This window comes from Equus caballus, chromosome 1 (assembly GCF_041296265.1).
Source record: "Equus caballus isolate H_3958 breed thoroughbred chromosome 1, TB-T2T, whole genome shotgun sequence".
NCBI lineage: Eukaryota > Metazoa > Chordata > Mammalia > Perissodactyla > Equidae > Equus > Equus caballus.
Genome location: NC_091684.1, coordinates 157,434,368 through 157,450,721, shown reverse-complemented (window position 1 = coordinate 157,450,721; position 16,354 = coordinate 157,434,368). Strand labels below are relative to the sequence as shown.

The window sequence follows — 16,354 nt, the reverse complement described above, 5'->3', positions numbered from 1 at the left end:
TTGTTTTATTGAGGAAAACAGCAATTTGTATCATTGAAAAAGTAACAAGCATTAAGTTAGTCACAAAGGTGAGGTGATTTTTCAGGGTCAGAGTTGGCTTCTACTGTCCTCTCCCAGAACTAGGAACAGCTAAGCTGCCAATACCTGATTCTCCCCCCAGCGACCCATCAGTAATTTACAGGAAGTTGGCAAGGTGGCAGGTGTGGCATTGACAGATCAAAGGATGAGGAAAAGAGAGGAGAAAAAATACCTTCTAGGTTCTGAGCCATACTGTGTGCTGAGTTGCCTACTGGGCGCTTTATAAATGTTATGCCCTGAAAATTAGTTCTCATTTTCCATGTTTTACCGGGAGAGGCCCGGTGACTTGCCTTGAGCACACGCCTCCAATGCCTGAGCTTTCCCTACTCTGGCCACTGCTTAGGGGAGAAAGGGCAGGAGTTAACAAGGAGCCAGTGGGCAACCGGCCTAGGGTGGGAGGGGCTGGGCTGGGGAGAGCCACGGCAGCTGCCATCACTGGGCGCTCCTACTGTGCCTCCTAGACTGCGTCCCGCAGCAGCGTGGGCTTCCTCCTTCCCTCTGAGTCACAGCTTGGTCACGCACAAGGGCTCTTTGCTCCATGCAAGACGTTCTGGGGAAAGCTGACACCTTGAGCTTAGAGATACCGCCCTCAAGCAAAGCTGCCTAGTCCTCCTCCTACCAAGATGCCCATGGCTCAAGTAGTGGGAGGAGGGAGGAGCAGGTGGCACCTTCACTTTGTCCTGAGTTCCATCCTACAGTGGTTACCATGTAGGAAGTGGCAAAGAGAAGCCAAAACTCAGAGGGCGATAGGTCTGCGTGTGATCCGTCAACCCAGGGCATGTCTTGGCTACCTGCTCTGTGCCTGGCTTTGTGCCAGACACCTTGAGGGCTCTGACAACAGGTAAGGTGTGTCTCTTGTTGGCCAGTCAGTGACTCCCATTCCCCAGAGAGGCAGTAAAAAACCTGGCTTCACAATTCAGAGCTTTCCTTCCTCTTGTGTGCTGTCTGGAGAGCACCTGAGAACAGTTGGCGTCTCCAGCTGTTGATGGTGAGGACCCAGTTGCCAGGCTACCTGAGGTGGACAAGGAGGTAAATGTGACCCAAGGGCCTCCCTAGGCCTGAAGCGGGTGCCTCTCCTGAGCGAGAAGTAGAGACATCATGTAGGACAGGTGCTGTCGAATTCAGCAGGTCACCCTGCCAATGCACAAGGTAGGCCGAGGCACACCTGAGAGTCACTTTCCTGCCAGGTCATGACTAGAAAATGTTCATGAGGAGATGTGGCAAATGCTTAGTGTAGAACTGATGTCATCTCCTTGGTGCAGAGGTCATACCCACAGAACAATGGTCGGGTGGTCCGAGCATTCCTTTACCTGTGGTCAGTAAACTCCTGGCCTCCTGGCAGCTTGGGATGGCCAGTTGGTGGTGTTCCTTGTCCTCCTCACCAGGTGGAGAGGAAATGTGATGGAGAAACAGGTTTCCTGGAAAAGTTCTCAGCTAAGAGAACTTTTGTTTGGCTCACTCACAACTTTGTTCCGCCTCCCCCATTTTTCTGGTGGGGACAGTTGTGAGATACCCTCCCCCTTATGAACAGTGCTTACATGTCACAGGTGGTTTGTAAGTGACTCTGCGCTTCAATCAAAACAGAAAATGCGCCAATCATGGAGCCCATCCCAGTGCTGAGCACTGTTCACCCCAACAGCCCTGCTGGGGAGGTGTCAGCCTGTTCTTACACATGAGCGACCTGGCTGAGAGGGGCACCTTCCAGGGTCCCACATGAGTGCAAGTGCCAGGAGTCACCCCACGCTGCAGGCGTCTCTCTGTGGTGTATCCTTCCCCTCACAGACAGGGGATGTGACGTGTGCCTTTCTGTAGCCCCACTGTTTAGCTCTTAGAATGGTCCCAAGAAGGGCTTTGCTGCTGACTATAATGAAAACTTAGCATGAGTGAATTGTTCGTTTTTCTTTCTCTCACAACATTGAGCACAGGTCCCAGAAAATCTCTGGAACAGGTACAGCTCTCATGTGGAGTTATGTAGAGACTGTCAGGAGACATTTCACTCTCTGGCCCACTCCAAGGAGGGAACGGCAGATGGATGTTCAAGGAAGACAAAATCCATATGACTGATACTATTGGGACGAATGTCTCAGAAGCCAGCGTGCATGTATAAGGCAATTTTTAAACCACAGAATTCCAATAGCCCTCCCCATTTGTATAGTTTTCTCACCAAGAGGGTGGTTCCTTAGAGATTTGACAGAAGTTCTGTCTTGTGGGGTAGCACTCTGGAGAAGGCACGGCAGGTGCTGAGATACGGCAGTGGCTGATGCTAGCATCTGGTACTGAATTAGCAAAGCTTTGAAAGATGCTCAGAAGCTGTTGCAGATCAACCTTGTCTGTAGGGGAGATTCTCACTGGGGTCTGGAGAACCTTCACTATTTCCTGGGATGTTTGGACAGTAGAAGATGCTTTCCCTGTGCCTAGTCCTCCACTGGTGAAGTGTATTATTTCAGGATCTTTAAGGAACATAATTTTACTATGCTACTCTGTTGAGTTTGATTGACATATTGAAGAGTTCAGCAGTATAGAAAGAATCCTATTCTCTGAAATTTTTGGGCTCACCTGATGCAATCAGAAGACATTTGTGTGACCACGGTGTTATTGTGAGTTGGAAGTCTGCATTTTCTTATCTTCTGGGTTTTCTTGTTCTTACCTCTCCTTCAGGCCACTCGTTCTGGTGGGACCCTGGTACTTGTGGGGCTGGGCTCTGAGATGACCACTGTGCCCCTAGTGCACGCAGCCACCAGGGAGGTGGATATCAAGGGCGTGTTTCGATACTGCAACACGTGAGTATATTGTGGGTGAGCCAGGGTGGCCAGCGGCCAGCAAGACCAGGGCAGGCCCTGCAAGGCCTCTGGACCAAGAGTCTCTGCCTATTTATTCATGAGGGGCATTCCTTGGACACACTGATAGCCATGTGATATGTGTGATAGTGATCTAAAGAGAGAACATTCACTCTTGGTTAAAGAACAGGAGGGCACAGATGGCAGAAGGAGTGAGGGAGGGAGGGATGGAGGGAGGCAGATTTGAAACATGCTTTTCTTGGGTATCTGCCACTCATCCCCCAGGCCCTCTGTTTTCCACTTCTTTAAGTGGCCAGATCTCCATTTTCCCCCTTTGAAGGGAAGAAGGAGAGGAGGGGGGACAAGAGCAAGAACTCAAGTCCCTTGATTCCCACTCCAGAGCCGCAGGGTCCACCCTGGGAAGGGAGAGGGTCTTAATTCACCTCACCCCATGTTCTGTGGCTCCACCCTCTCCCCTGCTGGAAAACTCTGTCCAGGACCACCTTCCCCGCCTGTGTCCCTTACTCTCCCACCTTTAGAGTTTAGCCATTCCCTCTGGAGAGGCTGGTTTCCCAGCAAACTCCGCCACGCCCAGCTGCTAAGGACTGTGATTGGATTATTCTGGGCTGCGTCCCTGAGGCTTATGCACCCTTTCACAGTGGGCTCCATTTGCCTTATGCCTTCAAGCCGAAGGAATTCTAGGCTTCATGACAGACATTGCAGAGGGGTCGGAGGCATTTGGGAATAGGCCCTGTATTCCCAAATTACAAGTCGTAAGATCATTTCCACTGCGGTGGGTCTGCAGAATTGACCTTGCAGAACTGTAGTGCCATAAATAAATATGGCCAAGCTGATCTGTGCTTAGTAGTTTTGGGTGGCTGGCTCTTACCTCCTGAAGGTTGAATGCAATGCCTGTGATCTTTTACAGGTGGCCGATGGCGATTTCCATGCTTGCGTCCAAGTCTGTGAATGTAAAGCCCTTAGTCACCCATAGGTTTCCTCTGGAGAAAGCTCTGGAGGCTTTTGAAACATCCAAAAAAGGATTGGGGTTGAAAGTCATGCTGAAGTGCGACCCTGACGACCAGAATCCCTGATGTTAATTGGGCTCTGCCCTCATCCCCACCCTCTCAGCATCTTGGGGCAGAATGGCTGCCAAGGGTGGGCTTTGATGTACAAGTTTCTTTTGAATAGTAAGAATAACTAAAATAATTCATTATAAGCAGAGAGCCTTGCCCAGAAGAGTTGATGTGCCTTAAAAATGGGGATGGTTTTAGGGAACTTGTGGCCAGAATGACCTGTTCTTGCTAAGCAAAGTTCAGCAAGTGGAGCAGAGCTTGGCAGGCAGGTGCTGGGAGCTCCCCTTCTTCCTGGAGAGCCCGAGTTGAGGGGGGAGGGAATCTGCCCCTTGGGTTCCTGGTGCCACCGTGATTGTGGCCTGGTGGGGGGTGGGGGAAATTATGAAGAGAGACCTTTATCAAGATTTAACTGGTGCAGAAGCTGATTTTCAAGAAAATCTGCAGCACCGGGTCTGGAATGAGGGATTGCCCACAGTTTTTGTTTAGCGCAGTGTTTCTAGACATAAATGCTATTTGGTTTGATGACAAAAGGAGAATAAGAGACTGACCTTCTGGGTCTAGGATAATTTTAAAACCCATCAAACAAGTGAAACTGAAATCCCATGTGAGAGATTTGGTTGCACTCCCTAAATGTAGAAATAGTCAGGGAACTTCTCAACGCTGCTTGAAGACAGCCTCCTCCGCTGCTGAGAATTCTGTGTCACTTTGCAAGGTCAGGAACTGCCTTCCCAACACCCCCACCCCCACCCTTCTGCAGGTTCAGGGGCAGCCACTACAGGCTCCTTCCGCACTAGGTAACCAGGAGGCACCTGCCTAAGGACAGTCATGGGGAGTCCTCATGGAAGACCTTAAATCTCTCCTCTGACTAGCCCAGGAGAGTTTGGTCAGTGCACCTGTCACCCACCCCACAGGATTAACGTCTCCTCCAAGGCTCATACTCACTGATGATTATTAGACAATTCCATTTAATTATGAACAGAAAACCTCTCTCCTTCTCATAGCCAGTTAAAGCTCTTTGGTATCTTCCTGTCTATTTGAATGATACCTCCAACCTTGTCTTATTAATTGTGGAGTTTTCCTGTGTAAGATTTGGATCCAAATTACATTATGCCCATTTGTGACTTTGAGATTATTAGTCAAGAATGAGGAGACAAAAAAAAATAAACAGATAAAAAAAAAAAAAGAATGAGGAGACAGTGGGGCCGGCCTGGTGGTGTAGTGGTTAGGTTTGCAGGCTCTACTTCAGCGGCCCGGGGTTCACCGGTTCGGACCCCGGGGGCAGACCTACGCACCAATTGTCAAGCCATGCTGTGGCAGGCATCCCACATAGAAAGCAGAGGAAGATGGGCACGGATGTTAGCTCAGGACCAATCTTCCTACAAAAAAAAGAATGAGGATATAGAGTTCGTGGCATAACTTGGGCTGCAGCCTTTAATCCCTCACTTCAGCTGGGAGTGGAGGGTGAGTTTAAAGAGGTTTGAGTTTTCTTGTGATTGGGGAAGGCCATGCCCAGTGCCTAGACTTCCTCAAACTGCTTTGGGTAATAAATTCTGCTTGTAATGCCTGACTGCTGCCGCCATTTGTGCCCCTGTTTAGGGAGGAATGGACTCAGCTTAATCATTTCACAAAAAGAAGGATCCAGGATTTTGAAAGTGACACATTTTCTGCATCAAATATAACTTCCTTGACTGTTGGGAATTTATGTTAATGATCTCTAATCCTCAAACCAAGTTAAATACATGTGATTATTTTACAGCTGAGGAAATAAAGAAATCAAGCGTAATGTGCTCAAGGTCACACACTGCTTTTCTTTTCATGTTCTCTCTGGGGGAGGATGGGATCTTGAGACTTCCATCCACACCCAACACATGCACACACTCAGCCGCCACACAGACTGCGTGGGCTTCCTTCTCTGAGTCCTGTTTAGCTCTAGGCCCAAACTTGCCAGCTGCCTCCTTTTGAAACTTGCCTTCCAGCTCATTGGTGCCCAAAGTTCCTTGAAGGTGGAATGAGAAAGCCTTCCCTTTCTGGATGGAAGGCTTCCAGTAGAAATGCCCCTGCGGGAGGTGGATTCACTGTGTTACATTCACGAGCAGCCACTTTTCCTCTGACTGTGGTTTGATGGAGGGAGGGAGGCTGCTGAACCTGAGAGGGACTTAGTAGCTGCAGAGAGTACCCTGGAAAGGGAGGGCCACCAAGAGCAAAGACGTGTCACTTGTATCACAGTTGTGATTGGGTTGGGTCCTTAGGGTCAGTGTCTTGGAGCCTCTGTTTGCTGGTGTGTCAGAGGGGCTTCATGACGTCTGCCACTTGGGCAATGAGGGAGAGTGAATGGCTGATGGAGCATAGCAGTTTAGAGAATACTTCCCGTTTCCAGATCCCCCCACAGCTCTCAAGCTACTGCAATGTTTCACAGCCTCCCAAGCAGCAGCAGAGAGGGTGGTGGGGGAGAAGAGGTAGTTTGGGTGGGCCGCCAAGTGCAGGCTGCTCAGTGAGTTCTCTGGGTGGTAAGAGGCCTCGGGTCAGTATTACTGAGCTGATACTGGGGCTTCCTTGCCTCAGCATCCTTGTTGAAATGTTCCCCCCACTGTTTGGAAGGGGCTGCAGGAAGCCCAGGAGTTCATTCCTCCCGCCACCTCCACTAAGTGCTCAATAAATATTGATTGACTCAGTGAATCAGTCCCGGAACCAAGACTGTAAATTCCCCACGAGCTCCCCAACCTTGGGTGGCCCTGCCGGCCTCTGTGTGCTCTGTCACTGGTGCCCGGCACCTGGTTCGCTTTCAGTCAACATGGAGGACCCCACCCAGCTGGCACTCCCAGCACTGGGCTGGGGTGTAACGGTGGAGAGCTGGGCAGAAGGACCCTGCAGGCAGATCAGTGGGTAGAAGGGGGAGGCTGCCCCACGGACCCCAAAAGAGAAAGGGACACAGCTCCAGCACCTCCCTCTTGCCGTCCACCTTTGGCTACAGTGGATGCTGATGTGAAGTCACTTCTGGACTCCCAATCCCTGGTTCTCAGGCCACCCCAGTCTCACATCTGTTTAGCACAGTCCTGCCTCTTCCTTCCTGGCTCCTATTTTGCTCTCTTTGGGAGAGAAAGGGAGCCTGTGGGGAAGTTTTTTGGACCAGAGGTTAGGAGTGGGGCAGGTAGGATTCACTGGATATTTGCCTTTTCCCAGCACTGTCCTCTGCACATGATCTTAGCCTAGACTTGGAGGACAGAAACCAAATGACAGGGCCTACATCCCTGGGTGGCAGGCAGGTCTCTGCCATCCCCATCCCCCTCCGCACACCAAGGTCCTCAAGGGCTCGGGGAGGAGCAGGATGGGGAAGGGGCAGCAATGAAGCAGCTTGGCCAGGATCTCGTCGCCCGCGGGAAATGCCTTCAAGATGGAGCAGATGTTCTCTGGCGCAGCGGCTGCCGTGTTGAAGCCATGCAGCAGTGTTCCTTGGCCACTCGCCCCTCACCCCCAGCTTCCCTCTCGTACAGCCCTGGCTGAGTCAGACCCTGAGCTCCTTCCCTGGGGACCTGAAAGTGGCACAGGATGTGTGGATGGTGTTCCTGCTGAGATTGCTCAGGGCTCCTACCATCAGTAGGAGCTTTTTGAGGGTGGTGGGGCAGGGCAGAAGCCTCTGTCCTCTGGGTCTTGGACCCATCAGGCTTATGAGAGGCAGCATGTTATAAAGAGTTTGATGCCTGGATTCCTGTGTTCTCTCTAATCCTCGGCCCACCACTAACTCACTGTGTGATTGCCAAGTCACTTACCCAGTCCGAGCCTTGGTTTCCTCCCTTGTTGATGGAAGGGTTGGGCTAGACGATCTTAAGGTCTCTTCCAGCACTGATATTATAGAGGGTTCTCGAGGCCCTGGAGAGTGAGGACCCCTTTGGGATGTCCCTCAGGATTGAGGTGTTAGCGGCCTTCTTGGGTTTCAGTCCCAGTCCTCTGTGTGTGTGTATGTGTGTGTGTAAAGGGGTCCTCTGAGGGAGGGGGGTGAGAGGAAGGGGGGGGGGGCTGCCTTTGGAAACACCTGTGTCCTGGACATCACCTTGTGCTCCTTCCTTGGCCTCAGGCTCCCAGGTGTGGTCCTGAGGGGGTTTGCACAGCCCAGAGCTGGGCCCAGGGAGGTCTGGCCCCGTCACTGGCTTCCCTGCTGGTGGTCACTGATTGGGCTTTCTGTGCTCCATGTAGGACTAGAAGCAGAGGCACAGCCTGGCTGGGGGTAGGGGAGCCCAGCAGTCCATCCATAGCGAGGAGGGAGCTGTGGGAAGAAGGTGGGCCTGTTCTGGGTCGAACTGCTGAGCCGGTGAGGGTGCAGCTCCCTTGGCACCAGCTCCAGGCTTCAGGTGGGTGATGCTGGAGCCCCGTGGGTCCTGCTCTGATCTCACAGGCTCTATGTGTACTGGACCACCAGCTATTGGCTGCTTGTACCTCCTCAGTCCCAGAAGCCACTGCCACAGGCCTGCCTCAGCTCCTGCTCCCTGGCAGGAATCCCAAGAGGCTCCTTGAATCAGCTCTTTGCAGTGCCGTACAGTACAGTGACTGTACTTTCCCTTATCACACAAGTTTGTACATTGTTAAAAAATAAAGGAAGTAGAAGAGAAAATCAGCCTTATTCTATTCTCCAAGGATGCCAATAAATTGGAGGACTTCCTCCCAGCTTTCCCTCATGCATTTCTCTGCATATAAAACATGTATGTATGTGTATTTATAATCAGAAATGAGTATGTACTTTACCTACTTTTTTTCCATTTTCACCCATAACAGATAAAGATTTTTTACTAATGACAATTCCCATTAATGAAATTAATAATTCCTTCATATCATCTAACACCCCATCAATCCAAGTCCAATTTTCCCTAATTATGTAAAAACAGTGACTTTTTTCTACTTCATTTACTTGAGTCAGGATCCAAGCACATTGCGCATGATGGATATGTGTCTTAAGTCTCTTTCAATCTGTTATAGTTCTCACTCTGTTTTTGTTTAAATACCATTATTATGTTCGAGAAACTGGGTCATCTGTCCCCTCCATACTGTTTTGTATTTGTTTTCGTTTATTAAATTATTTTCACTTAATAAATTGTTAAATTTCTGTCAATAATTATACACATCATCATTTTTAATCACCATATGCTATTGTGTGGATGTACTATCATTTATAAAGCAAATCACAATATTTGGGTATTTGGATAGTCTGCAGGGTTTGGGCCTTATAATAAAGGTGCAATGATTATCCTGGTGCATACATTTTTGTACTCCTGACTTATTATTTCCTGAAGTTATGTTTTAGAATGAAATGAGCTGGATTGAAGAGTACACACATTTTAAAGGTGCCTTGGACAAGAAAACAAAATATTGATACTGAGACTAAAAAAATCTGAGATTGGGGGTGCCCCAGGCCATGCACAATGTGGGAGGATTCTAGGGTCTGGGGGAGCTTTCAGGGGCTGCTGAGGATGGGGCCATGAAGCCCCTCGTTCTCTGGCTTCAGGCCAACCTTGGGAAAGCTGGAGGCTTGGGTCTCACCATCTATGAACTTGGACAGGCCACCAGTTCCTCAGACCTCAGTTTCCTTATTAGTAAACTTGGTAGTCCCTTCTAGCTGTGGGACTACTGTCAGGACAGGACAACAGACAGCCCCTGCAAAGGGCTGGCAGGGGATTTATAGGGAACTGTGGCTGGGTTACTGTGGAGCAGTGGACCCTGTCAATGAACTTGTACTGGAAGGCTCTCCCCACTCTGCCAAACTTCAATGCCAGGGGCCTCTAGGTTCCATCCACCAAACTTTAAGAAGTCACTAGGAGGAAGTGAGAGTGGTGTGTGCAGAATGTTCCTTTTTGGCTCTGGCCTCTCTTAAGTAGATGCAAATCCATGTGGCATAGAATGAATTGGAGTAGTTATTAAGATGCAAATCTTGGATTCTCAGATCCCAAGAAATTGACAATTTGTGGGACTCTTAAGGAACTTTGTCTTCTGAGGGAGGGAGTCATATACAATCGTCACATTGCCAGTTTAATCTCTTGTCACGTATATGTTTAATGCTGTGTTTATATAGCTTAACACTATAGATTTTTGAGTGTGCTTGCATATGCATTCTTTCAGGAATGCTGAACTGAATCATCTCCCTTGTCACCATTATGTGGGATGGGATGGGACTGTTATCATTGTCAGTATCAAGGATGTATGATTTTGAGGAACTTCTGGAGAAGTTGTTATCAGTAATCAGAAGGAGGACAACACATGATCTGAGAGAGAATGAATGAGGGAAAATGCTGATAGGTGAAGGAACTAGTAATCCAGGGAAAGGTGAAGAAAGTGACTCAGCTGTGGCCTTTTGAGTCTGGGGCTGCTGGTTCTGGGGAGGAGCTGCGCAGTCGGCACAGCACAGGGACAGACAGCCTCTAGCCAGAGTTCTCCTGGGCCAACCCCAGGCTTGGCTTCCCCTGGTACCACAGATGAAATTTCCACATCTTGCTGCATACCCAGCGAAACTAGAACCTGAGGAGCCATTGCTCTGTTCACTGGTTCCTTGAAGCCATGCCATCTTCTCCCAGGATAGGGCTCCAGAGGGAGTGACGCTTCGAAGGGGAAGGCAGCCCTTGCTGGGGTGGTTGACTGGGGAAGAATTTCTGTCATATGCCTTGTCATGAGGCTGACTGGAAGAAAGGCTCTCCTGCATTTGGAAGAGGTGGTAAAGGAAGAGGCCAGTGGGAAGTTTGGACGTCTTGGGCTCCCTATAGTAAGAAGGAGGTAGATCCACGTTAGGCTACTCTATCCCCTCATGATCTTGAGCAACTCATTTAAATCCTTCAAGCCTCAGCTTCCTCATCCTTTAAGTGAGAAAAATAATACCCACCTCAGCGTTGTCATAGGGACAGGATAAAGAGATTTTGAAGTCCTCAGCTTGGTGAATAGTACTAAAGGGCTGCTTCTGCGCCTGCCTCTCCCTTGCCAAACCGTATCTCTTCGCCTGATAAATGAGCAGGGTGGATGATCCCCAAGACTTTTCTAGTTTTGAGGCTGGAGTCTGCAAAGGTGCTTGGAAGTATATGAGAAGTTCCCAGGGTAGCAGAAAAGGCCTCAGCCTGACCATCACCCAGCATCCCTCGCTCTTCCATAAACCTGTGAGGGCAGCGGAGATGGCACTAGGAGTAGAGCTGGAGGCCTGGCAGGGAGGAGGAGTGGGGCTAGGCAACTGCGCTCAGGAGCTGCCTCTCACCTGCCGGCCCGCCTCCGCCCCTGTGACCATCCAGAGGAGCCCCTGTGCCCAGGAGCCCTGAGTGGTTCCTCCCTCCAGGACAGGGACTCCCAGAGGCCATGGCTATGCTTCTCGCCTACATTATGGAGGTATCCTTCACTGGCTGGCACAGCGCCTGGCACACAAAGAAGGAGCTCTGGAAATGTCTTTAGCCTGATAAGCAGCCAGACCTCCCTCTCAGCTCTGAGCCATTGCCATCCTGCCCATCAGCCTGAGCTAACCCGAGAGCGACTGGGAGTCCTCAGAGTGACTTACTTTGTAGAAGGGGAGGCCAAGCCCCAAGGACAAGGAGGAGCATGTCTGGAGACCACAGCAAGAGCAGAGCTCACCTGGGCCTAGAGTCCCCTGCCCTAGAGACCCATCAGAGACAGCCTGGGGTCCAAATAAGATGGGGCGACCAAGCTGGATCTCACTGAGGGACAAGGAGTGGGACCAGCTGCCCCAACCAGACCTCTTTTGCTTTAAGGGAGATAGTAGGGGACCCTGTGGTATGATAAAAACAACACTGAGGCAGAGTCCTGGGCTCTGGGCCCAGCCCCCCACCGATTTTAGGAGAGCCGTTTAATCAGTGTGTCTTCTTGGGCATCTGTGATGGGGTCAGTAAAACCTCTCTCAGTATCGTCGTCATCTATCCAATAGAATACTAAGCTGCTGTGAAAACGAATGAGGGGGTAATCACAGCAGCTAACCCCCCAGTGCCTACGATGGGCCAGACACTTTGCTGAGAATGCACACACTTGACTCATTTCTTCCTCACAAAACCGAGATATGGAGATTAAATAATTTGCCCCAGATCCCACACATCTACATACATATGTTTGAATACGTGTGGGCAAAAACGTCTAGAAGGGTAGACAGCGAACTGTCAATGATAATTAACTCTGGAGGAGAGGATTTGGGAGTTGGTGTTGTTTGAGGGGAGGGGAACAGGAGGACTTTCATTGTTTTGTTGTATAAATTCCTCTCGATTGAAAAAAATGTGTTTTTTTAACCATAATCATGTATCACTTTTGTAATTTAAGAAAATGAGTAAGGATGTCATGACGCACGGTGCCCTTTTGGACTCAAATGTGGAAGAGCATAAGCGGTGGCCCCGGCTCCTAAGGCAGGGGACACTCACCATTCCCAGACAACCTTTGGCTGCACCAGTTCCCAGGAACAGGGAGAGGCAGGGAGTCACCCACTCTTCAGCACTTACCACCCCACCCCTGACCCACAGCAGACCTCTGGACAGCCTGGGCAGGGTGGACTGTTACGTGACAGGCTCAAGTGTCACTTGTGAGGTGTCAAGGACTTTGGAGTGGAACCTCTGGTTCTGAGGAGTTAGCTGTTTGCATGCTTCAGCCATGAGGCTGCATCCTTATGCTATCTCTTGGTCTTTTTTATGTGTATGTGCTGAGGAAGATTCACCCTGAGCTAACATCTGTTGCCAATCTTCCTCTATTTTGTATGTGAGCTGCCACAACATGGCCACTGACAAATGAGTGGTGTGTGTCCATGCCCAGGAACCAAACCCAGGCTGCCAAAGTGGAGCATGTGAAGTTTAACCAACTAGGCCACCAGGGCTGGCCCTCTCTTGGTCTTTTTAATTAATCATTTCCTTCATCAGATGATCAGCAGAGTAACTGCCCATAGTGGGGCACTGCTTGGCACCTCGCTTCAGTCGTAGTGTGTCTGCATCTTTTGGTTTTAGCCGTGTTTTGTGGACTCCATGACACCAAGTTTTGTTTTTGAATCAAGTCAATGACCCTTCCATTTTCAGAGAAATTCATCTGGGACTCATTTGTGGCTGTGATTATGATGTCTGTGCTTTCCTCATGCCTTAGACTCGCCTTGGTTACTTCCTCAGTTTGCTTCCTTTTCCCTATCTGTGGTTTCTGTAGAAGACTTTGTGTTTTCTGGGTCCTTTAAGATTAGGTCAGAAGAGAACATTACCTCATCCTTCTAGTTTTTTAAACTGCGTTTTACCATAAGCAGCTTTAAGAAAATATTTTTATCATTCCTACTATTGATTTCTATGAACAATTGTCATATTTTAATCTTGTTTCAGAGAAATATGGATTTGTGTTTCCTCCCCAGCCTTACTCACTCTTTGACATCATTTCATTGTCTAAAGAACCCTGCCACCTCCCTATTTACTCCTCTGTAGTTCTCACAATGTTGTATCCCATACACCATTTAATTGGACCTCATGCCTTTAGACCTGGCTTCAGTCTTTCAGATCACTTCTCTGTGTTCGTGTCCCGCTGTTGCTAAAGATTACTTCTACAGCTGATGACCTCTGCTGATGAGTTTTTTCAAAGCTTCCATTTCTTGAAATAGTCTCCAAAAGGGGAAAAATCAACTTACATTATATTGCTAATTCCTTTTCCTTCAGGTTGTATGGTTTTTCTTTCAGGCTCTTCTCTTTTCCTAGGCTTGAGAAGTGAGGTTCAAAAAAATTTTATTCTAAGGGCTGGCCCTGTGGCCTAGTGGTTAAGTCCAGTGTGCTCCACTTCAATGGCCCAGGTTAAACTCCTAGGCGTGGACCTACACCACTCGTTAGTGGCCGTGTTGTGGTGGCATCCCACATACAAAATAGAGGAAGATTGGCAACAAGTGTTAGCTCAGGGCAAATCTTCCTCAGCAAAAATAAATAAAATACAATTTTATTTTAGCTTCTTAAAAACTCTCTTGCCAGCCTTCCCTAACCACTCACCAGTACTGCATCCAAATTTATATGATCCTATTTGATCTCATTTCTGAATTTACAGAATTGGCGTGTAGATGTGTAGGGAGATGTCATGGAAGATTGTATTGCTCTCTGAGCTCTACAAACATTATCTCATTTCACCCTTACATTCAGCAGGAAGTTGAGGCTCAGAGTGGTGATAGAACCTGAATGAAGATAACTGGTTTGAGCTCCAAAGACCATTCATTCCCTCAGCCATCGTGACACTGCATTTTCTTCATGATGTTCTTAGTGACCAGGTTGCCCTTGTACCTTGTTATTCTCTTTGTTTAGTTACTAGGCCCATCTGGGCATTTTTTGCATTATGATCAACTCTTTGTTTAATTTGACTCTGTTTAGGCTTTCGACCCTAGTGTTCTTGGCATTGCTAATTATTTGCTCTCCTCTATGTTGGAGATGTAATTCAGCTGAAAAGCAGAATGTCCCTACCTTACCTCAACCCCCATTTTCCTGGAAGCCTCCATTGTTATTTTGGAGTATATCTTTGCAGATATACACCAAACACTATACACATGCTATTTATCTATCTCTCCACTATAGACACACACAGATTAATTTAACAAAAATGGGATCATATCCTGGCTATATGTATTTCCACATCAGTTTGTTCTTTCCAATGATAACATTATTCCATTGGATGGATGTACCACATATCATGTATATCCTTTATCATTCTCCTGTTAGTGGGAGGTTAGGTTTCTTCCAATATGTTGCTATTATAAATACAGTGAATTTCCTTGTACATATATCTTTCCACATAAATACGTAAAATATTTCTATAGGAGCCTTAGAGGTAGTATTTCTATGCTGAAGGATATCAATGCAATTTTGAAGCATAACCTGTATGCTCCCCTGGGGAGGCAAAAATATTTTCCTCTTTTCTTTCCTTCAGAGTAAATGTTATCTAATCAATTGGATATTCCTGTATCTTCGGCATTTCTCCCATTGTTTCTTCCTTCTTCAGGTTCCTTTTAATCACCTTTTTCCTTTTGATGGTGAAGCACTGATTTTTTTGTTAAATTTACAAGTATTTATTCTATGCTAGGTACCAGTTGTAGGAGTGGGTAAGGCAGACATGGAGTTCACATTTAATTGAGGGGGCTGACTGGGAGGAAAGAGATGATAAACACGACCTTTGCAGATTGAGACATGTTATATAAAGTAAAATAGGCAAAATGATGTGTGAGAGGAAGTTCCTGTTTTCTATTGCTGCACAAAAAAACAATCCACGCTTAGTGGGTTAAAACAGAAACATTGATTTGTTAACATTTTTTGTGCATGTGTACAGATTTTTATGGTGCTTTTTGGGAGGAGCAGATGGAGTGTTTTGTCTTATTATTTTACTTTATAGACTTGAAATACAGTTCACATATCATATGACTCACCCCCTTAAATATTCAATTTGATCGTTTAATTTTTTATTTTATTGCGGTCATATTTGTTTATGACATTGCGTAGTTTCAGGTGTGCATTATTATATATAAGTTTATATATAGATGGCATCATGCTCACCACCAACAGTCTGGTTTTGATCTATCACTATACCCTTTAACCCCTTTTGCCTACCTCCTACCCGCTTCCCGTATGGTAATCACTAATCTGTTCTCTTTATCCATGTGTTTATCTTCCGTGTATGGTGTTTGTCTTTCTTAATCTGGCTTGTTTTGCTTAACATAATACCCTCGAGGTCCATCCAAGTTGTTGCAAATGGGATGATTTTGCCTTTTTTCTTTTTTGAGAAAGATTAGCCCTGAGCTAACATCTGCCACCAATCCTCCTCTTTTTTTTTTTTTTTTTTTTTTTTTGGCTGAGAAAGATTGGCCCTGAGCTAACATCTATGCCCATCTTCCTCTATTTCATACGTGTGACGCCTGCCACAGCATGGCTTGATAAGTAGTGCATAGGTCTGCGCCCAGGATCTGAACTTACAAACCCCAGGCCACTGAAGCAGAATGCACGAACTTAACTGCTGCTCTGCCAGGCCAGCCCCTGATTTTGTCTTTATTTATGGCTGGATAATATTCTATTGTATATTTATATACCACATCTTCTTTATCCCTTCGTCAGTTGACGGGCACTTGGGTTGCTTCCATGTCTTGGCTATTGTGAATAGTGCTGCAATGAACATAAAGGTGTGTCAATCTCTTTGTCTTGTTGACTTCCTGTTCTTTGGAGAAATACTCAGTAGTGGGAAAGTTGGATCATATGATATTTCTATTTTTTAATTTTTTGAGAAATCTCCATACTGTTTTCCATATTGGCTGCACCAGTTTGTATTCCCACCAGCAGTGTATGAGGGTTCCCTTTTCTCCACAACCTCTCCAACACTTGTTATTTCTTTGTCTTGTTAATTATAGCCATTCTGACAGTGTGAGGTGATATCTCACTGTAATTTTGGTTTGCATTTCCCTAATGATTAGCGATGTTGAAC

At 47.5% G+C, this 16,354-nt stretch overlaps 1 protein-coding gene across 4 annotated transcripts in view; it reads left to right on the top strand.

Annotated features, from left to right (window-relative positions):
- Positions 1 to 5,714, top strand: part of SORD (sorbitol dehydrogenase) — a 43,317-nt gene extending 37,603 nt beyond the window's left edge. For all 4 annotated transcript variants that reach the window (XM_001918205.4, XM_023618424.2, XM_023618427.2 and 1 more), the window contains 2 exons: positions 2,737 to 2,858; positions 3,784 to 5,714. In XM_001918205.4, the coding sequence (XP_001918240.1) occupies positions 2,737 to 2,858; positions 3,784 to 3,949 (288 nt within the window). In that variant the 3' untranslated portion in view covers positions 3,950 to 5,714. The remainder of the gene's footprint in view (positions 1 to 2,736; positions 2,859 to 3,783) is intronic.
- The last annotated feature ends 10,640 nt before the right edge of the window (positions 5,715 to 16,354 follow it).